Genomic DNA, 23,078 nt, shown 5'->3' with positions numbered 1-23,078 from the left:
GAGGCAAGACAGCTGTGCTAGTGGTGGTGGACTTGTTCACCAAGATGGCACATTTCATTCCGTGTGCGAAGGTGGCCACGGCGGAACAAACCGCCAAACTGTTCATAGATCACGTGTTCAAAGTGCATGGCCTGCCACGGTCTATCCTGTCCGACCGCGGACGCCAGTTCATCTCGTCTTTCTGGCAGAAGCTGATGGGTTTTCTAAATGTCAAGGTCAATCTGGCATCAGCAAGACACCCGCAGACCAACGGGCAAGCAGAGAGGGTCAATGCCATCATGCAGCAGTACCTGAGATGCTATGCCAATCAACAGCCTGCGACGTGGGTGGATTACCTGCCGCTAGCCGAGTTCGCTTACAACAACACGAAGCACGTGTCCACAGGAGTGACGCCGTTCTTTGCCAACAATGGGAGGAATCCCAGAACCTTCCCGGGACTGGAGAGAGTGGGGGACGGAGAACCACAGACGGCGGACGCGTTCGCGTCAGAGCTGCAGGCGGTCCACGATCAACTCAGACGGCAGCTGGAGCTAGCTAAGCACGCCTACAAGGTGCAAGCTGACAAGCACAGGCGGGTTGGCGAAGTGATCCAAGTGGGAGACTGGGTCTGGTTGGCAGCCCACGCAGTGCCGACCAGGTCACTTGCCAAGAAGAAGTTGGGGCACAAGCAGATCGGTCCGTACCAAGTCGAAGCGCAGATCAACCGGTAGCCTTCCGACTGGCGCTGCCGGAGGGTTCCAGAATGCATCCGGTGTTCCACAGGTCGGTGCTCACTCCCTACAAGGCACCTCACAGGTTCCAGGAGCCAGGGACGGCGCCAAGTCCGCTCCGGGAACGGACGGAGACGCGGGAGGTGAAGCACCAGGACCACATCAACGAGGTCACGGAGATTTTGGACTCCAGATGGGGGGAAGAGGGAGTCGAATACCTCTTAGCCAGAGAGGGCACCCGGGCCAGCGCCAATAGCTGGGTACCAGACTACGCTTTGGAGGAACCCCTGCTCAAGGACGAGTTTCATGCCCTCTTCCCACACAAACCCATGCCAGCGAGCTTCTTCGACGACTGGTTGTTCACACCCACACTTTCTTCCAGCACGTTCCATGGATTCGACTCAGAAGGGGAACCCGCACGGAGCACCCGTTCCCCAGAAGGTTCACCGGCAGGTTCGGCATCAGGCAACTCGTATTGGTGGGACGATCGACCAGAGGAGCAATGGCGCAGGAAGTGGCTGGAGAGGCCAGGTCGAGCGACCGACGCAGAGACTGACATGGACGTGTTCGGGGAGGACCTCGGGTTCGAGCACGGCGGTACAGAGATGGAAGAGCAACAAGTCAACGTCGACGACCGCGAGGGGGAAGACTCGGAGGTCTTCAGTTGGCGGCCACCCACGGGGAGCGACCTGTATCCAGCATTCCCTCCCATGATGATGGAGCGCCCAGCACCCACACCTGACAGCGGGGAGGGGGGAAGGGGGGGCTTCGAGGGGGGGATGGATGTCAGGGGTTCAGAAGCAGAGACGCAGAGAAGGGTGGAAACAGAGAGCGAGGGGGAGGAAGCCGAAGGGAGAATGAGTGATGATGACGAACCGAGATCTCCAAGCCTAAGCAGTGAGTCAGAGGACTCCCAAAAGGGAGCCCCAGTGAGCAGAGCAAGGGGGGGATCCGGGGGGACACCCCAGGAGGAAGGGAACAGAGGAGATTCAGAGAGCAGCAGCTGGAAGTCGGGACCCACGCTCAAGACTGAGAACAGCAGGGAGGAAGGCAGCCAGGCATCGGGTTCCGGAGGCCGTCAGCAGGAGGGAGGGCACGAGTCAGGGGTGGTCACGCCCTCCTCAGAGAGCGAGGCAACGGTCAAGAGGAAAGTAGAGAGTTGGGCGCGCGCGCCAAGTTCAAATGCAGCGGAAGCTGGAGCAGTAAGCAGCCCGGAGAGTGAGCCAGGTCCCAAAGCCCGCCGAAAGGAAGCGGAAGGATCAGGGGGGTCAGCGTCAGAGGAGAGTAGAAGGGAGGAGTCCCAGGGGGGCAGAAGGACCCAGAGACGTAGGGAGAGGCGAAGGAGGTGGAGCAAGGCTAGGGTATTAAGCTGGTGTGCAAGAGGCGGGGACTCAGATGGGTCTTCGCCGACCTAGGGCAGAAGGTGTAGAGCTGCACGCTGCAGTTCGGAAATGAAACCTGTAACTCAATAAAGACTCTTTTAAAGTGGACGCTGTGTGGCGTGGTCCTATGTGAGCTGGGACCTGGTAGCAGCTCTGACACATACGCTTCAGGTTACAGACTCCGCTAACCCAGAAATATTGCTTCAGGTTAAGAACTTTGCTTCAGGTTGAGAACAGAAATTGTGCTCCAGCGTTGCAGCAGCAGGAGGAGGCCCCATTAGCTAAAGCGGTGCTTCAGGTTAAGAACAGTTTCAGGTTAAGTACAGACCTCCAGAACGAATTAAGTGCTTAACCCGAGGTACAGTGGTGCCCCGCAAGACGAATGCCTCGCAAGACGAAAAACTCGCTAGACGAGTTTTCCATTTTTTGAGTCGTTCCGCAAGACGAATTTCCCTATGGACGAAACGTCTTGCGAGTTCTTGCGAGTTTGTTTCCTTTTTCTTAAAGCCGCTAAGCCGTTAATAGCCGCTAAGCTGTTAATAGCCGCTAAGCCGCTAATAGCCGTGCTTCGCAAGACGAAAAAACCGCAAGACGAAGAGACTCGCGGAACGGATTAATTTCGCCTTGCGAGGCACCACTGTACCACTGTAGTTAGAACAGACAACGCTTCCCTGAGTTAGAATGTAACAGGGAGCTGTGGAAAGTTCTAAAATGAAAGTGGAAGCTTTTGTTCTCCTCCTTCCATATATGGAGGAAGAGGGGAGAGAGTGCCCAGGATTAAAGTTCACACAGGCTCTTCATCATAACAGAAATTATATCTGAATCAGCAGTTAAAACCTGCACTTGGGCACTCAGGAAGTTGCCTTCTACTGAGTCAGAGCTGGTCAGCCTAGCTCAGTATTGTCAACACTGACTGCTAGTGGTTATCCAGTGTTTCAGGCCAGGAGTCTTCTTTCCCACACCTACCTGGAGATGTCAGGCATAGAACATGGGATGTTTTTCATGCAAAGGATGTGCTCAGCCACTGAGCTACAGCTTTTGCTCTAAGGGCCCCTTCAGTGTAAAAGAGAACATTCCCTCCTGAATGTAAAATAGAGAACTATGGGGAGAAATTACACACTATTCGTTGCCTTCTATGGTTGTGGGCCTATCATCCAGGAGATACGGTATTGTAAGTCCCCAGATCCATAGAGGCAATATTTATTTATTTAAACAAATCTGTGGATGACCTTTTACTCCAGCTATCTGAGTTCGTCAGTGTTGTAGAATATTTGTGACCCTTACCAACCAAACAGCATGGGCATTTACTTTCTATCTCATGGAGAAACATTGTTTTGCCATTGCTTTTTAACAATTCCGGATACCTACAGCTCCATTCTATGCATGTTACTAAGTCCCAGTTTATTCAGTGGAAGTTAACTTTCAAATAAATATGCATAGGGTTGTAAACTTAGACTTCAAGTATATGATCTTGCTCAGGATCCTTGCGAATGTACAAAGAGAACTAACCATACTTCTTTTTCTAAGTACCTTGGTCACAATTCTGTTGCACAAAGATGCATGATCTGTTTGGTCAAATGTTCTGGATTATGCTCACATGTTATATAAAGACTCCGTTGAGTTGCAAATCAGTACATGTAATTGCTACAGTAGCCAGAAAGTATGCATTCTTGTTTAGGAAAAGTATAATTTAAAAACTGGAAACTTGACTCAGTTATATAAATTTTCTGGGAGGGGAACTGGGGAGTTAAATCGTGATTTAAATCATTGATTAAATGTTCTTAATTTATGAAACATCTATACACCATTTAAAACATTTTAAAGTATGTTTATTAATCGGAAGAATACTCTGTTGGCATCTAATTTCTGCCGTCACAGTTGAAATTTATCTGACTTCTTTTTATCTATGCCTTTAAGATAAAAAATGTGCACTCTTCATCTTGTCCTTGCCATGTTAAAACCAAAAATGTCTCTGTTTAGTTGCAGAATGAGGAGGAGCCTTGTGAGAACCTGCAAATTGTAAATGATTTCCCACCACCTTACAGCAGCATTTCTGGGGAGAACGCAGGTATTTATTTATTTTTTAAATGCTCACTGATTTTCATTAGTTGATTATCATTGCTAATGGTTGGAAGGATAGCAAAGTTATGTGCAGGCAACATAAATTCATGGGAAAATAATGTGATTTCATAAACCACCTTTCTTGGCTCATCTTACATTCCTGAGTGCTCTGTCTTAGCATAGAGAGGAAGGTAGCATTTCATTCTGTTGCCAATTTATATTATACTGCATTTGTGGCTGTAAAACTTGATGCTAATGGTGTGTGTATCAGGAAAGGGAGAGGGAGAGTTTTTTTGCAGCTGGGTGACTGGTCTGCTCTACGTAGTGTTGTGGACCCAAAAATTCTGTTGCCACCTCTGAACACACTTTGAAACCATGGATAATTATTCCTTGCTGCTTGCAGAGTGCATCTTTCTCCAAGTCTTCATTATATCTGTGAGGATTCTGCAGACATGCTTGGGTTGTGCTCAGCTGTTATGACAGGCTAGGATCATCCTGCAAAGTTCCAAGTCATCTGGGTCTCAAATTGGCACCTGGGAATATATTTGCATGCAGTGTAGAATTAATAAGATGAATCAAAACACCATAATCTACTTCTAAGTGACACTCATTATATGATTATGTTCATCATTTACATCAGCCTAGCCTTGACAACCTTGCATTTTGGAAAGCAAATTAACACTGATTTGTCTGACGAGGTTGTGCACAAGGAATCCTGCTTTATCCATTTCTATACCTGAATAAAAGACCATAGAGCAGGGGTGGCTGATCAGTGACTTCCCAGATGCTGTTGGACTACAACTCCCATCTGCCCCAGCCAACCTAGCGAGGGGTCAGGAATGATGGCAGCTGTAGTCTAGTGCCATCTGAAAGGTCACAAATTAGCCACATTATGTGCCATAAAGCTGGGTTGCTGCCATACACACGATACTTGCACTATAATCATTTCATCTATCCTTATTTTTTTATTATCAGGAAGAAATATTAGGTTGTAATTTTTAGTATGTAGGTATTCTAATAATTAACCTATCTCTCTCCTATCTATTTCCCCGCAGTGTATTTTGATTATAAAGATGAGGCTGGGTTTCCTAATCCTCCGTCTTACAATGTAGCCACAACCCTGCCTACTTATGATGAAGCAGAGAGAACCAAGGCAGAAGCTACCATACCTTTAGTTCCTGGGAGGGTAAGTGTGATGATTTTGTGTCATGTGCCTTTAGTTATGGTATCTCAACCATGCGATTTTCAAGGAAGAGTAAGCATTGACAGTAGCTGCACTTTAGCTTTCTTTTGGGGGAAAGTATTGTAAACCTAATGCCGGTAAATTAGTTTGTCTGACATTTGCTACCCACCTTGAATTATTTCTGTCTTAGGAGGAGGACTTTGTGGCACGGGATGACTTTGACGATACTGACCAGCTGAGGATAGGAAATGACGGCATTTTCATGCTGACTTTCTTCAGTAAGTACATTAAAAAACACACACCTGAATCTTTGTGACAGAACTGTTAACATGATTGAACTAGCATTTTACTTTCTTTTTTCAAAGAGGTGGTTTGTCCATATAGTAGACTGTCTCACCTGAATATTGATTTTCCATGTTGATTGTGTGCTACATGCCTGCTTGGGGTGTGGTTGCTGTCCTTGCTAGTGCAGATGGGCAACTTTTATGACAAGCCAGCCGTTTCTGGGCAGAGAAGGGATTTGTCGTTACTTGGGATGCATTTTATATTGGAAAGTTAGGAATGAAACTTTCAGAAAAATGGAAGGGTGGAGTGACCATTTCTGCTTAAAAACATATGAAGTGCATTGCTGGCTCAGATCAAAGATCCCTCTACTCCAGCACCCTGTTTTCTAGTGAGATGCCTCCATGAAGCCCACAATTGGAACAAATTGAAATCAATTGTGATTGCTGTATTCTCCCTATTTTTTTCCTTAGTGGCATTCCTTTTCAACTGGATTGGATTCTTTCTCTCTTTCTGCCTGACTACCTCAGCAGCAGGAAGATATGGGGCTATTTCTGGATTTGGTCTGTCTCTCATTAAGTGGATCTTGATTGTCAGGGTAAGTTGAGGAGTGGAAAAAGAAGGCTGCATCAATAGGCGAGTGATCTGTGTATGATAGGCATTGCAACAAATAATTCCCCAGTGAGTCCTCCCTTTGTGAAAGTCCTAAAGACAAAACATGTACAAAGCATATGAATATGTCTTTATTACATGAAGAAAATGCATCTTCATTGAGTTACTAACCCTGTGTAAGCATTCTGAAATTCTGAACACCATGATCTTTTCAACCACCAAACATGATTTTTGAAATGGAAATTATGCAGATTTGCACAGTGTGCTTGTTTCAGCTAATTTGCATAGTTTCAGATTACCAAAAGGCAGCTCCATTGAGGAGTAATTGAAAAAAAAAAGATATCTGAAATACTTCGCTGTGTAATTATGTGAGGTGAATGTTGTCTCAAAGGGCATGGATACTAAAATCACTCGTGTTTGGTGTAATGGATTCCCACAAATAGTGGGAACAGATTGGTTAGATAGGTTGATGTAGAGGAGCGAACAAATTCTGTGATGTAAACTTTCCATTTTTGATGTATGTAAAACTGTAAGGAGAGACTAGATGCCCTTCGGAGTACTGGCTACAGTATGCCAAAATGACCTGCCCATTTTATTGATTAGATTTTATTCAAAACTGCAATAAAAGTTACTGGCACGGTTTGAGAACCAGTTAAAAATGTGTGTGTGTGTGTGTGTGTGTGTGTGTGTGTGTTTCTTGAATCACAGCATGGCTTAATGAAGCCAGACTTGCCTGTTGTTGGATAGATAAAACTACATGTGTATAACGTAGCTGTTTGTTAAGTGGTGCTTATTTAGAATTTCACTGGCCTTGTAGCTTTTAATTTATGAAGTGGAGATAGAAGAGAAAATGCCTATGCAGAAGCAATGATTTGAGTGGCTGAAAGGATTTACTGTCTGCAAAGCTTATATTCCCCGCTGGAAGTTATTGGTGTTGCAGTGAAGTCACCCAACACATTCTGTATGCAGTTCATGGACTGGTTTGTGTCAGGGTGGCGATAGTTTGAGGATGTGCAAGAAAAAAATGTGATTGAATTGATTTTTGATTTTAGAAGCCAGAGAACTCATGTTTGGTCCTTAATTGTACAGTCTTTTGTATTTCAGTAGTTGCATTTTGCACATGCAGGAGCTTTCTGTTTTTGGCCATTAAGCACATTATTGTGGATTCTTGATTTACAGCCGCTCTTATGGATCTCAGGCAAAGAAGCTCTTTTACATCACCTGCCACCTTAGAATTCCTCATCCAGAACAGGTTCTGAGATTAGCTTTCCTACTGGCCAAAAGGACTCTGTCTTGTCTGGATTAAGTCTGACCTTGTTAGCATACATCCCAGACCATTGCAACAAGAAGTGCTTGTGTGTATCTGGAGAGTTACCATATTTTTTGCACCATAACACTCACTTTTTTCCTCCTAGAAAGTAAGGGGAAATGTCTGTGCGTGTTATGGAGGAAATGCCTACGGGTGGCATGCCTACGGATTTTCCTCCTCTAAAAACTACGTGCGTGTTATGGACGGGTGCGTGTTATAGAGCGAAAAATACGGTACCTCTTCACATAGAGATTTTTCGGATCATGTCCTGTCGCCATGCAGTATTAATTTTTGCAGGGATTTAGGAACTTAACCCTGAGTTACTGGTGGAGTGTGTGTATAATTTTACAAAATTTACATACTGCTTAATTATTATACTAAACAGTTTACAGAAGAAATGTGTGCAATAGCAGGAATTTATCCGGCAATAACTGCTGCTAGTAACAAAATGCCAGTGCAAAAATCCTGCAACTACATACTGATTGACCTTATTCTCCCCCCACTTTTTTTTTTTTTTAGTTCTCCACCTATTTTCCTGGTTACTTTGATGGTCAGTACTGGTTGTGGTGGGTGTTCCTTGTGTTAGGTAAGTGTTAAACGTTCATTTCAGTTTTTACCTTAGGAATTGTGCATGAACCTGCTCATATCTAGTTGTTATTCCTTTCTTGTAATAATGATTGTAGTGTATTTTTAATGTTGATTTCAGAAAGGGGCTTTTCTGCCAGTCTTTTAGGTTAGTTCCTATGCTGGCCACTTGAGAGAACTTTGGCAGATTTTTGAGATGTTCCTTTCAAGAAATCCTGCCATCTAGTGGACATTTCATTCTTTGCAATAAGAAACCCACAACCTTGTTTGACTGTGGAAAATGACAGGTACAGTGCTGTATCTGTCTCTCCTCACCCCTGAAGGATAATAGCAACTCTGGGAGTCGTGGTAATCGGGGGGGGGGGGGATAATGTAGTGCTCAGATCCTGCTTGCAAACTTCCCATAGGCATCTGGGCACTATGAGGACAGATGGGCCTTTCGTTTGATCCAGCAGGGCTTTTGTTCAGTTCTTAAAACAACACAGGAGGAAAGAATTAAATACCCTCTGTGATCAAATTGGCATCCACACCTGACTTTTTGAAATAAAGAAGGAAAAAAGTGGGAAATTTCTTCCACAGGTCTGTTGGGTCACAGTTTAGCCCTCATTGACTTGGAAAAAACATTAGTGATGTTAACTATTTAGGAAGAGCGGCTTATTCAAAACGGAGTAAATCTATCAGTGGTGGGTCAGATCCTCTCGGGAAGCTGGGAGGATGTATTTATAACAGGCTTAGAAAAATGAACACCACAGATTTAGAAACGAGTTCACGATGATAGCTGTGTGGTTAAATAATAGTGTGAAGAAAACCATAAAAGGCAAGAAAGCTTGCCTTAAAAAGAAGAAGTCTTGCCAAAATGAGAACAAAAATTATTCCTAATTCCAGCAAATAAATGTGTCAAGCAAGAAAAGGGGGGAAATGAGGAGAAAGTTGGTAAAGGCATGAAAACAAATATTTCTTCAACTACATCAGGAACAAGGAACTAGCCAGGGAAGCAATAGGAACTTTGGACAACAGAGTGGTGAAAGGAAAATTAAAGGGGGATGCAGAGATGCTCCCATGGGTACAAACATGGGCCTCAGCTTCACTTCCCCTTCCCCACTATGCATGAAGTGGTGAGATTTAAAACTTCCTTTTCTGATTTGTAAGAAACTGTTGTTTGTCATTGCATTAAAACCTGGGTTGTTTGTGACTCATTAACAAAGCATGGTTTGAACAAACCACCCTTTGCCAGGTTTGGATGCACTTTCTTCTAAACAGGGCATGGAAACTTTCAGTATATTCTCTCACTCAAAACAGTGTGTGGAGCATGCAAGGTTCATAACCATAAGCCATAGTAGGTCCAGATAGTGTGAACCCAAGAACTTTTGCTCAAAATTGAAACTGCTGAATTTTCAATGACAGTATACCACGTCATTAAACTCAGCCTCCTGATGAGAGGAATGAAAGGTACATTAGCCAAAGATGTACAAATGTGCCTCTGATCATGGCCACCTGATCCTTATCAGAGGATTGGAAGGTAACCAATATGATATCCCCTTCCTCAAAAAAAAAGAAGGGACTGAGAGGGAAGGGGAACTGAAGAAATAACAGACCCTGTCATGCTAACCTTTTTTCTAAAGTTGGTTAAAAGTCATTTTGAAGCTGGAATTATTAAGCAAATAAAATAACAAGTTTTTCAGTCAGCATGGCTTCTATAAAGGGAAGTCCAGTTTAGCAACTTTTTCAATTCTTTGAGAGTATCAACAAACATATAAGTGGTTCAAAAGATATATGGTTGGACATCCGAAAACATTTTGAGAAAGTCCTTCACTGCAGGTTCCTGGGTAAGTGTAGCAGTGATTGGATAAGAGAATGGGTAATCCTGTGGACCAATAACTGGTTAAACGAGAGGGAACCAATTGTAGGAATGAACCTTGCCTTTCAGAAGAATGGAAGATGTGTATGTGAAATATAACTCTGTTATTTTTTGTTAGGGTTTCTCCTGTTCCTCAGAGGATTTATCAATTATGCAAAGGTTCGGAAGATGCCAGATACATTTTCAACTCTTCCCAGGACTAGAGTTCTCTTTATTTACTAAAGGTAATTCTCTGGGGAATCTACTTTAATTCTTTGTGTTTCTTTGCTTGATTTAAAAAGCAGGACATCCCACACCCTATATACCGTCTTCAGTGTTGTTCACCAAATAAGAGTGGCTGGTTTATTTTTTATTTGTAGAGCACCATTTGCTGTTATGATCCTAGACACGTTTTGAAGTCCCATTGATTTCAGTAGAAGTCACTTCCTCCAACTTCTAATGTGCACTAATTGGTAAATTGGTATTAAATTATACCAATTTAATACCAGTTATACCAATTTAATATTAAAGTAAAGGTAAAGGTACCCCTGCCCGAGCGGGCCAGTCTTGACAGACTCTGGGGTTTGTGCGCCCATCTCACATCTATTGGCCGGGGGCCAGCGCTGTCCGGAGACACTTCCGGGTCACGTGGCCAGCGTGACAACGCTGCTCTGGCGAGCCAGAGCCGCACGCGGAACGCCGTTTACCTTCCCGCTGGTAAGCGGTACCTATTTATCTACTTGCCCCCGGGGGTGCTTTCGAACTGCTAGGTTGGCAGGCGCTGGGACCGAGCAGCGGGAGCGCACCCCGCCGTGGGGATTCGAACCGCCGACCTTTCGATCGGCAAGCCCTAGGCGCTGAGGCTTTAGCCCACAGCGCCACCCGCGTCCCAATTTAATATTAAATTATACTAAATTATACCAATTTGAAAGGACACATATGATAACATTGCTTTCATTTCCTTTTTCCTGGAATCTGGGTAGTGTCTTACAGGAAACCCTTGAGTTTATTTATTTTATTACATTTATATATCACCTTTTCTTCCAAGTTGCTCAAGTTGCTTTACGTGGTTCTCCTCCCCATTTCAACCACACAACAAACCTGTGAAGTATGTTAGGCTGAGAGATATGAACTGGCCCAAGGTCTCCCAGTGGGCATCATGGGTGAGTGGGGATTCGAGCCCTGGTCTCCCAGATCAAGAATTGCTAGAGCGGTAGCCTTTTTAGAGTCTAGGATCTTAAATGGTGGAGCAAAACCCAAGGAAGGCATGGGATACAGTGGACTCTAGTCCATGAAAGCTTATGCCACAATAGATTCCAGATTATTTGTATTCACTATGACTCATCACTGTACTTTGGATTGTCCACCATTTGGTAGCCAAGCCCAAAACCAAAAGTCTCATATGGATGCATTTTGGCTTGCCTGCTGCTGAAAGTGGCCATGAGGTGATTGATAATATCATCATTTATTAGTTTTCGACCGTAAGTAGTAGCAGTTGCCAGGACATTGTCCTATTTGCCTCTGCGTAGTTCTTTCCTTATTTCAGATATTGTGATATATCACAATGTTTAACTGGTGATATATCGCGATATTGAAAACCAGTTGTTGCCCTGCCCTAGACACCACAAAATTTGACGTGGGAATCTCTGTATGCACCTGCCAAGCAGATGTTGAGTGCTGGGTTAGAAGGGCCTAGAAGCTGAGAAAAGAGTACTGTACTTAGTTCAAAATATTTGAAAGGCGTGCCCTTGCCATTCCATAGAAACTGTTACCCTGGAGAAACCTGGAGATATTCTGTCCAGGACAGTAGTGGAAAAATGAAAGTTTCAACTGGATGTTATTAAGCATGCATCCTATAAAACAGAACCTTAGCTTTCCCTTTCCACTTTTCTTTTTAGCTGGCCAGCAACCGCACAAGCTGTAAAAGGTTTGCCTTTCCTTCCAGTAGTTAATGAGATACATGGCTAGACCACACACAGAAAGAAGATTTCTTTAGCAGTGGTGGGACACTTAAAAAAACCAAAACCAACCACCATCATGACATGGGCCATGTAAGAAACGCAGTTGGCACCCACCACATTAGAACATTTGAGCTGGAAAAAGCTATTTAAAAGAAGAGAAATGCTCTGTGGTTAGGGTTTCTTTACTTCCTTAGTAAGGTTTGTGGTGTCCTCTGTAGTCCTTTTGGATCTGAAATTCACACTGAATTACAAACTTCCCTGCTCCTATGTTCCCCCCCCCTCAGTTCCAATGTTAGAAACACCATTAACTAGTAAGCCACTCTTGTTCTTTTGCTCTTGCTGGAACCATTAAATATAACTTTTATCTGAATGTAGCTTTTTCATGCAACTTTTTTTTTGGGGGGGGAAGAGGGGGAATCGTTATCTTCTTAGCCTAACCTACCTCATGGGGCTGTTGTAAGTACAGAATAAAATTGGGAGAGCCATGTACAGATCTTGTACAGCTCCTTCAAGGAAAGGGGGAATTGAAAGGTAATAAGAAATAATACGTTGAAGCTGCTTGGTTCTTTATAACAAATTTCACAGGACTAGAAAGATGACTAGTTATTTGAAGTGCAGTATAATCCTGGGCATGTTTACCCTGAAGTAAGTCTGACTCAGTTCCATGGAGCTTACTTGAAAGTAATCTTAAGTAGAATGGGAGGCTTGACCTTGTGCTCCTGGGGGAGGCCGTTGGCTGGTGCATATGTAACCATAGTTAAGGGCTTAGGAGCCAGCCACAGGACTGCATGCTTCCCATGTCCAGTCTGTCCTTGTTCATACACAAAATCACCCAGCCTCTCTTAATTCTTGCTTAACAGCACAAAGCAGTGTATTCTAATAACTCCTCCCCCCATATACCCCTCCCCACCTTTTCCCCTGACAGGGACTCAAGGTGGCTTACAGATAAAAAGAAAACTAAAAACACAGAAATAATAATAATTTAAAAACAATTAAACATTGATAGAATTAAAACTCTCTCTTTCATTCTCTCTCTACACACACACACACACACACACACACACACACAAAATCTTATTAAAACCATACAAATAATTATAATAAAACAGCACTGTACCAGCCCTCTCATTAGGAGCAGCCCGTTCCCAAAAGCCTGTTGGCAAAAGCCAATTTCCTTATTTTTTTGTTTCATATCCATAAGATCAGCAGGGCTTTCAGATTCCTGTCTATCGGAAATAAATGTACTGCTACTGTAATTTGTGAACAAAACACCAGATCAGCACTTGTCCTTGTTTTTACTATTTACACTCTTGGAGGTTCTTCTTCTTTAATCTTCTTAAATTCCCTGAGAACTTTAAAAGGCCTGTGGCCCTGATGACAAGAAAATGTTGTTTCTTGTAATAGTTGGTTACTCTGCCCACATCCTCCTACAGCCTAAGCAAGAACACTGCTAAGAGGTGTGCTTAGAAATAATTTGTATAAAAGTTACCCAGCCTAGCGCAGGAGGGGGAACAGTGAGCAGCCACGTATGAACAACAGTGCCGCCCTTTGCCTGTGAATGGTTCCTTTTGGAGCTACTTAAACTGGATGGTAAAATCCAGCATATCGTTACCAATCTTAATCTTTTGAAAAGGTATAAAAATTGCTTGATAATGAAAATTTACTGATTCTCCCCCCCCCCATTATGCTAGGGATACCATATGTCTGGGGGAAAACCTCTTTTTTTGGGGGGGCCAACATGCCCATCCGAGTGGACTTTTACATTTCAAAGGAAATGTTGGGGGGGGGGTTGTTTGGACTCGTAGTTGGAGGGCAGCTTGGGCTGCTCTGCAGGCTGCAGCAGCTGCCAGCCCAAGCCGGGGAAAGAGGCATGTGGGCACAGTGACCACGCCCACCTTCACCCACCAACTTCTTTCCCCAGCTCGGACTGGCAGCAGCTTGGCCTGTCCTCTTTTTTGCTCTTCAGCCCTAATTATGTAGCTCTTAGAGACACAAACTCTGATACACACACACACACACACACACACACACACACACACGGGTGTATGCTTTTGATGTGGTCCAGATTCTGGGTGATTCTGCTAGTTTAAAGTATTTTAATTCTAAACTTAAACTCATGTAATCAAGAAGATTTCTCTCCTCCCCTCCATCCTCGGTTAGGTTTTTTTTTGTGTGGGTGGGAGGAATAGGGTTGGAATTTATTGTACCTCTGTTCCTGTGCCATACCAGAAATAAAGTTTGACCGTGTACATTTTGTTCATCAGTCACAGAGGCACAGGAATGAGGTCAGAATTAAATGTAACAGGCAAGGTGGGAACTAGAAACAAAGGATTCGAAAACTAGTGAACAGTTGTGCATTTGCGTATGAAAAACATATTCTAAGATTGTAAACATCCTTCTCTTAGCTAAAATAGTAACTGTGCTTTTGCTCTTTTCAGACTGATGTTTTCTGGCAACATTTTCCTGCATTGATGAGTTCTCCCTTAAGTGGACACCTGCAGGAAATAAATCAAGACTCTCAACACAGAAGGAAAAAAAATAATCACCCGCTTTAAAATGAATGAAGTACTGTTGGAAAAAAGAAGCATTTCTTTCTATTTGTTTCTAGATGTAAAATTTTAATAGTTTAATGCAGAACTCCTGTAATCATTGAATCATTAGTGGCTAATGTTTGAAACGGCTCTTGCAATCAAGTCTGTGATGTTACTAATAATGCCTTATATAGTATTTGTAGTTCTTTAAATAGCATGAGCTATTGCCCTGCAGCCAGAAGGGGTCAGTCTTGCTTTTTGTTCTCCTTAAAATTGAACTTTGAATATGTTTTCTTAGTGTAAGATAAGTAATAATGCTGGCCATTGTGAAGGGGTGTTCTTGGAACTTTAGAAATTTGTTTTGACTGTATTTCTGCACATAGTATGTATCTGTTGTTAAAATAAAATGAAAACAACCTGGAAATAAAATCTACATGTACCATGTGGATGTTTTTAAGGCATAGTAGTGAAAGAGCATTAAGAAGCTGGTACAAGTATTAACTCTTGGTAGTATGTATTCAGTATTTCTTACTGTTGTACTGCACACTTTTTGGGTAGGAACTCTCATAGTATATGTTGGTGGTATCAAATTCAAAGAATTTGATAATGTGGTGTATAAAATGCGAAAGCACCTAAAATAATTTGATAATGCAGTGCATAAAATCAGAAAGCACATCGCCATTTTTGTTGACTTTAGAACTTGAAATGGTTCCTAACATAGCTGTACTTCTTGCTTTTCTAATTTCTGGTGCATTCAAATATAGATTAATGTGCACTTGTGTGATTTCTGCAAAGCAGTAATTCAGAGTTTTATTATGTTAAAACTGTAAATATAGCAGAATGTTAATAAATGTCACTTATATTACTAGGGCTTTCTTTTTGCTGTACATCAGTGTTTACATGGGTGCCTATTTTTTTTCTTCAGTGTAAATTCCCTGTAAATTCATGGCAACTGAGTTACATAGACATGATGGTAGCAGCCAAATAATAACTATTTTGCTATGATTTTCTTACTAAGTGGGGCATCCCACTCTACTGCCTTTGAAGTCACTCCATTCTTAGTTATTTGTGTTTCATTGTCCTAAACACTTTGACTTCCTTTGTGGATCCCTCTATTTGGGAACATTGGGCCTTTCTAGGGAGAAGTTGCCAAAGAAGACGCAAACTTTTCCTGACTAACCCCAGGCAAGTTTGTGTGTGTGTTGCTGAATCAAATCTGGAGCAAAATCAGGTCCCAGCTCTTAATATTACAATATTGGTGGATGCATAGAGTTTATTTTCCATAAACCTGTTGCTTCCATTGCCATTAATTCGGAAACTTGAAAGCATGTTGGTAGTTTTCTCGGTCCTCAAAATGTCAGTCCTTATGTAGCCAAAATGGCACCATCCAACCAGGGTGGGGGTATAAAATATGAGCATCTGGAATTATGAACAGGAGCATTCCACACTGCAACTTTTTGTTCAGGTCCCCCTTGTTTCAATCTTACTTCCACAGTTCAGCATAAGAGTGCTGTTATGTAGCCAAAACTGCACCACCCACACACAAGAGGAGCATTTCAACAGGATTATGGGACACCCACTGTGCTTCTTTTTCCCCCCTTCCTTTTTTACATATAAATGCTTGTGAACACCACAATTTAGAAGCTTTTCCCCCCATTTTGTTCTAAGGCATATCAGTCTATGATATGGCAATGTCACCTAAACTCTGCCTCCGTATCTGCTGACATGGAAAATCTGTTCTCCCTATTGACCTGTGACAAAGTGTTAAACGTGCAGCACAGTGGCAGATTGTACATTCTGGATGATGCAATATGTACAGGAGACTTGGTGATGAAAGTTTTATAACTGGGGTGGCATAGCTTCATGGCTCACTCTGTATTGTTATCCCTCGTTCTGCAGTGCTCTAAACCTTTTTGCTTACTATTGGAACAAGGAGCTTAATGAGTTTCAACCTTTCATAGTGGCCTATTTAGATCAGGATTATTTCCTTCCCACCAAAACACCATTTAAATATTCTGACCCTTGTAAGAACTTTTAATTTATTATATTTAATTTTTTTTTATTAAAAGAAAATAATCCTCTGCAGTGTATAGCTTCCAGCATTCTTAATTGTAAAATGATTCTGAGTATTCACTGTTGTCACCTTCAATAGATATTCATTGTTTTTGCTAAAGAGGTGTCACATTCCCTCTTCCTCTGGTCATTTCCTAAGAGGTTTAAGGAAGCATACTTGGTAATGGGTAATTTGACTGTCCTGGCAGGGCACTTGGTGAACACAAATTATTTCATTTGCAAAGAGAAGCCAATCATTTACAACTTCAGCTTTGAAAAAAAATGTGCATGCATTTCGAATTTTAAAAATAAACCCTACAGTGGTGCCACTAAGTGCCCTGACAATTTAGGTACACCTTACTGCAACTGAGCTGTTGTGCAGTTTGTATCAGTGAAACTTACTCATCCTCACTTGGCTCCAGGGAAGCAGACTAATTTTTAATGTAGTCACTACCTCAAGGAGAACTGCCTCTCTCATTTATTTGGTGCGTGGCAGTTTTCACCTTAGTAAAATAAAGGACCCCTGACAGTTAAGTCCAGTTGCGAACGACTCGGGAGCTGACATTTGGCCACAGACAGTTTTCCGAGTCATGTGGCCAGCATGACTAAGCCGCTTCTGGCGAACCATAGCAGTGCACGGAAATGCCATTTACCTTCCCGCCGGAGCGGTACCTATTTATCTACTTGCACTTTGATGTGCTTTTGAACTGCTAGGTGGGCAGGAGCTGGGACTGAACAACGGGAGCTCACCCCATTGCGGGGATTTGAACCGCCAACCTTCCGATTGGCAAGCCCTAGGCTCAGTGGTTAGACCACAGGGCCACCCGTGTCCCATAGTTTTCACCTTAGATTAGCCCTATCCCACGACTGCCTAATCCCGCTCAATGAGTACGAGGCATCAGAGCCCATATCTGAGAATTGCCTGGTTATGCTACTTTTATGGTGACCAGCTCAAAGTTACATGTTACAATCCTATCCAGAGACAAACCTGCCATGCAACTACATCATTAACTATCTTTTAATAGAAGGTGCCCTTGTTTTTATTGTGCTGCTTGTGTGGATGAAGAGAGACTGCTGACTTGGCAAATCTGTTCTCTGTATATTCACTCTATTAGCAGTCAGACTGCCCAGATATTAAGAACATTTTGAGGTGGAGTGTGCTGGGGGGTGGGTTCACAGGGTGCGCTTTATGGATAACACTTATTACTCCTCTTACAATAACACAGAGCATATTAAGGAACGAGGAAATGTCATTAAGTTCATCCTGAGTGATCTTTAGTGAAATGCATTTTTAAATGCTGCCATTCTTTGGTCCAGAAACAAACACAGCAACATAATTCAGGTTTTGCTTCATAGAAGTTTGCAAAATGGGGTGGTACCCAAATATCTCAATTGACATCATTAAAAATATGCACTATTTCTTGTAGGAGAGGGAAGCAGCAGTGACCTTACTGTGGGTCTGCCACAGATCTCCAAGCCAGGTAGAAGACTTGGAAAATGCCTTCCTAGAGCAGATTACTAAACAATAAAAAAGAAAGGATATAGTGATGCAGTAACTGGCAGTATCTAAGCTTGCTGGTTTTAGATAGTAGGGTTGGTGCCGAGTGAGTCTCAAAGGCTTCCATTCATATAGGCCAGAAGAGGTAAACCCTTGGCCTTCCAGGTGTTTCTTCCATTAGTCCCAGTAAACATGGTCAATGGCCCGGAATGATGGGAGTTGGAGTTGAGCAATGGCTGGAGGGCCAAATATTCCCCATGCCTTAGCAAAGTGTTTCATAAACAGGCTTGGCTATTTCAAAACATTCCCCTTCTGGAGAGACAATGGCTTGTATCATCCTGCTGTGGGGTTAACAGAGTTCCAATTATTCACAATTCCAAGGAAGCAGGGAGCTTATAATGCAATCCTATATAATGCAATCAGAACTGAGTTCAACATGCGGCAGGTATGTAGCCTTAGTTACATTTGCTCCTGTGGGCAAGCAGCCAGATGCTGTGGTTGGGCAATTCATGAATAGTCATAGAACCACAGAACTGTAGAGTTTCAAGGGATCCACAGGGTCATCTAGTTCAACCCCTTGCAATGGAGGAATCACAGCTAAAGAATCCCTGACAGATGGCCACCCAACCTCTTTAAAAAATCCAAGGAGGGAGTGTCCACCACCTCCCAGGGTAGCCCATTCCACTGTTAAACAGCTCTTACCATCAGAAAGTTCTTCCTAATGTTTAGTCAGAATCTCCTTTCTTGTACTTGTAGGTTTGAGTCCTACCTTCTGGAGCAGCAGAAAACAAGCATACTCCATCTTCTATGTGACAGCCCTTCTTAAATTGTGGTGCCCAGAACTGGAACACAGTATTCCAGGTGGGGGTCTGACCAAAGCACAACAGAGTGGTACTATGACTTCCCTTCAACTGAACACTAATATTTTTAGGGACAGAGGGAAAAATAATGTGAGCATTTTAAAGTGAGCCTGCTTAATATGCATTTCCTGAACCAGCGTATATTATGTGACAGGCACATGAAAAGGTTTTTCATGCTAACTTTTCAAAAAAGCCAACCCAACAACAGCTGCAAACTAGTGTGTGAATGTGGGGAGCTGAACTCAAGACTGGAAAAATGAGAAAATAAACACAAATTGACAGATTTAGTCCATCCCTACCTGCTTTTTGCCAGAAGCGGCTTAGTCATGCAGGCCACATGACCCGGAAGCTGTCTGCAGACAAAAGCCGGCTCCCTCAGCCTATAGAGCGAGATGAGCGCACTACCTCAGAGTCATCCGCGACTGGACCTAACGGTCAGGGGTACCTTTACCTTTACCTGCTTTTAACAGGCAACTAGCATAAATCTAGGATCTGGGAGAAATGGATCCTGATTTTCTGCTGGTTTTCTGGCAATGAAAAACAACTGCAACTCTTTGGGCTTTTGGAGAATACATGCCTCTCCTTCAGACTCCAGGTGTTTACCTCAACGAACACTGGCGTGGAGTCTGCTTAGTTATGCCAAATGAAAAGAAGCGCCAAGTCTTAACAACATGAAGAACACAAAAGTGCATGCTGTCATAATAACTTATGTGCCGCTCAAGCAATATTGACAGCAGAAACGGGGCAGAGGGAATAGCCGCGGATGCACAGCGGACAAAGGAACGTTTTGTGTGTTACTCTTGAAGTGTTCAAATAGGCCTGCCGGAAGCACCAGGAACAGAGTATCAGCACCTTATCTCCCACTGTGTTTATTTGCACCTAGCAATCAGCCACATGTTTACCTTGCCTTGATGGTGCAAAGTTTAGAATTTCATTTGGGTCATGGTGGGGCAACTTGGCTTGTCCTCTAGTGCTTCCAGGTGAGGTGAGGCGGGGTAGGGAGGGAAGGATGTTTTTGTGTAACTGGAGAGGCGTGGCTTTCTCATGAACTTTTTGTTTATCATTTCCCTGGATCTGCTTGGCTTGAATGGTTTACGTAGGAAAGTGCAGAAAGACACTATGATTGACTGTGCTATGCACGGCACCTAGAACAAAATGCAAGCTACCTGCATTTGCTGGGCAAGGCCTGCTGTGCTTCTTTGCCATGTTGGCACCAGAACATAAGAAGGGCCCTTCTGGATCAGGCCAGAGGCCCTTCTAATTCAGTATCCTGTTCTCATAGTGGACAACCAGACAGTGGTGTAGTGTGGTATTGGTGGGAGGAACAGCGGCGGTTGCGCCAGGTGCAAAATTGTTAGGGGCACAAAATTCCAACACCCAGTGCTGCATTATATAGCGGCATGTGTTCGTCGCTGGGCTCTGTTGAAAATGGCTTCTCCATGCGAACCAGGAAGTGACCTTTCCAGACAACAGAACCACTCTTCTTTTCTTATCTCTGCTGCTGCAATCTCCTGGGTGATGCAGACACCATTAGGCAGTTGAATGCACACGCATATTCCACCCATCCCCCCCTCCACGCACCCCCAGACTCTGGCAACCCACACCACACCACTGCAACCAGATGCCTGTGGGAAACCCACAAGTGGAACCTGAGCAGAAGAGTACTCTCCTCTCTGTGGTTTCCAGCAACTGGTATTCAGCAGCATTGCTACTTCTGACTGTGGAAATAGAGTACAGTTGTACCTTGGAAGTTGAATGAATCCATTCCGGAAGTCCTTTCGACTTCCAAAACATTCGAAAACCAAAGTGTGGCTTCTGATTGGCTGCAGGAAGCTCCTGCAGCCAATCGGAAGCCACGGAAGCGCCGTTGGATGTCTGGCTTCCAAAAATAGTTCGCAAACCGGAACAGTCACTTCCTGGTTTGTGACGTTCGGGATCCAAAACATTTGGGAATGAAGCTGTTTGAAAACCAAGGTACGAATGTATAGTCTTCATGGCTAGTACCTCTGTCTCCATCTCGTTACCAATGGAACCCAAAGAGCTATTTTAAATGTGCAGAGGAGCTTGGGATTTGTCAGTAAGTTTTTTTAAAAAAATCTCCCTTCCTTTGAGCATCTCATTTTCTGTTTCTCTCCCCCTCTAAGTCAAATCACTGGGTTTTTGTGGGGGTGGGAACACCCTAGATTTCAAAATCCAAGGAAGTGGGTTGATCAGCCAATTTAGGCCTCACTGCTGGTCCCATCACTTCCTTTCTGTAGTGCAGTAGTGACATAGGAGGAAAGGTACCTATACCTAATAACTGTCCTGAGATCCTGACTGAGCATTCTAACATTCGATTGGGAGCAAACAAAGGTCCCCCCCCCCTGTGCAGTGGCAGCTAGGCAGGGATGAAACTAGGCTTTATTTCACCAGGGTCAAAGACCCAGTATGGCAAACCCACCCCCATGTATTTGCGTACATACACACACAGGCTTCAGTAGAGCCCCTCTGGAAGCTTCAACCTGGCTAGCCCCACCGTACCCAAAGCTCTGCACTAGGACTGGTAAAGTGGCAGGTAGGGAGACCAACAGTAGGTGGAGTCAGAAGCAATGGCAGGCAGATCCAGCCCCACCCCTGATTGTGTGGCTGAGGTTACTGGGGAGCTGCCCTGTCAGCCTAATGGACCAGTCTCAACTGTGTCTGTGTGTGGATGTTACTTGAAAATGGGCCCAGGCAGCAACCACTATCCTTGAATATAGACTTATGCCATCCAGTGGTGTAGTGTGGGTTGTCAGGGGCAAGGCAAGTAATTTGCACCCCCTAACCCGTGGATTTGCGCCCCCTAACCCTAACCCCCAGATGTTGCGCCCAGTGCGGCCGGGCCCCCCTGCACCCCCCACGCTACACCACTGATGCCATCTGGAAAATCCTGTTTTTCTTTCCTTCCTTCCTTCCTTCCTTCCTTCCTTCCTTCCTTCCTTCCTTCCTTCCTTCCTTTTCCTCTTACCAAGATCAGGTTGGAGGACAGTTAATCTCACTATTTTCAGAAGAGACAGATTTGGGTAACAGCTGTGTTTTATGTTTCAGCCATTGCTTCTTTACCTCTGAATCCTAGGCATAACCTGATACCTGCAGCTCCAGATGGCTTACTTATGAGTAGGCATGTATAAGGTTGCACTGTATGTTGATGCTTGGATGGTTCCCAGTATCCCAGAGTCCTGGGTTTTTTGGGGGGTTTTTTGCTTAACTGTTGCTTTGTAATGAATTCTGACCTTAACTTTCTCCCATATCATTGACCTTGGCTTGACAAAATAACTTTGGCTCAGCTGTGGATAGATATTGACCAACTCTAGATTATCTCTTGCTGTGGACATAACTTCCTGTTCTGACGCTGCTGAGCTGTCAACATGCCATTCCATGCTGTTTCTACTGGTGTTTGATAACCTTGGGATTTCTAGCTTTGTTTTTCTCCTTTCTTCTATCACCGACTAAAAGCCTGTTTTTTGCTATGACTATTCTGGCGGTACTCCTCCCCACACCATGCCCCTTTGTGAAATGCCCTCCCTGGTGAGGTGTACCAGTCTCCCTCACTATTAACTCTTAGGAGAAATTAAAAACCATTCCTGTTTGCCAGTGCATTTTATGGTTGAAAATTCTATCCCTGGCAACCCTGAAATTATTAGTTTGGCAACAGCTGGTTGCTTTTAGGTGTTTTCATTGCTTTTAGGAATTTTTTTAAAAAACTATTTTAGAAGTTTTTAATTGTGCTGTTTTAGTACTGACATGTCTGCTATCCTGGGCTCTTTTGGAGGGACGTGTAGGATATAAATTTGATAATGACTAAATAACATATTTTTTTATGTTCCAATGACCCAGGCCTGCAAATCAGCCTGATCCCTGTATGCCTGAAGGAGCGTCTCTACCCCCATCGTTCAACCCAAACACTGAGGTCCAGCTCCAAGGGCCTTTGGGCAGTTCCCTCACTGCAAGAAGTGAGGTTACAGGGAACCAGGCAGACACCCTTCTCAGTAGTGGCATCTGCCCTGTGGAATGCCCTCCCATCCGATCTCAAGGCAATAAACAACTATCTGACTTTTAGAAGACATATTGAAAGACCTACATTGGCTCCTAGTATGTTTCCGAGCGCAATTCAAAGTGTTGGTGCAGACCTTTAAAGCCCTAAATGGCTTCGGTCCAGTATACCTGAAGGAGTGTCTCCACCCACATCGTTCAGCC

The 23,078-nt window shown here is 43.8% G+C and overlaps 1 protein-coding gene across 1 annotated transcript in view; it reads left to right on the top strand.

Annotated features, from left to right (window-relative positions):
- NDFIP1 (Nedd4 family interacting protein 1) overlaps nt 1-15,318 on the top strand; it is a 29,448-nt gene extending 14,130 nt beyond the window's left edge. The window contains exons 2-8 of the mRNA XM_082213524.1: nt 4,073-4,160; nt 5,209-5,339; nt 5,527-5,614; nt 6,092-6,216; nt 8,059-8,125; nt 10,101-10,206; nt 14,361-15,318. Coding sequence (XP_082069650.1) covers nt 4,073-4,160; nt 5,209-5,339; nt 5,527-5,614; nt 6,092-6,216; nt 8,059-8,125; nt 10,101-10,204 — 603 coding nt within the window. The 3' untranslated portion in view covers nt 10,205-10,206; nt 14,361-15,318. The remainder of the gene's footprint in view (nt 1-4,072; nt 4,161-5,208; nt 5,340-5,526; nt 5,615-6,091; nt 6,217-8,058; nt 8,126-10,100; nt 10,207-14,360) is intronic.
- Nucleotides 15,319-23,078: the final 7,760 nt, after the last annotated feature.

This window comes from Podarcis vaucheri (genome assembly GCF_965113315.1).
Source record: "Podarcis vaucheri genome assembly, chromosome: 2".
In the NCBI taxonomy this organism is placed as follows: domain Eukaryota; kingdom Metazoa; phylum Chordata; class Lepidosauria; order Squamata; family Lacertidae; genus Podarcis; species Podarcis vaucheri.
The sequence above is the reverse complement of the archived record's forward strand: the minus strand, read 5'-3'. Positions and strand labels throughout refer to the sequence as shown.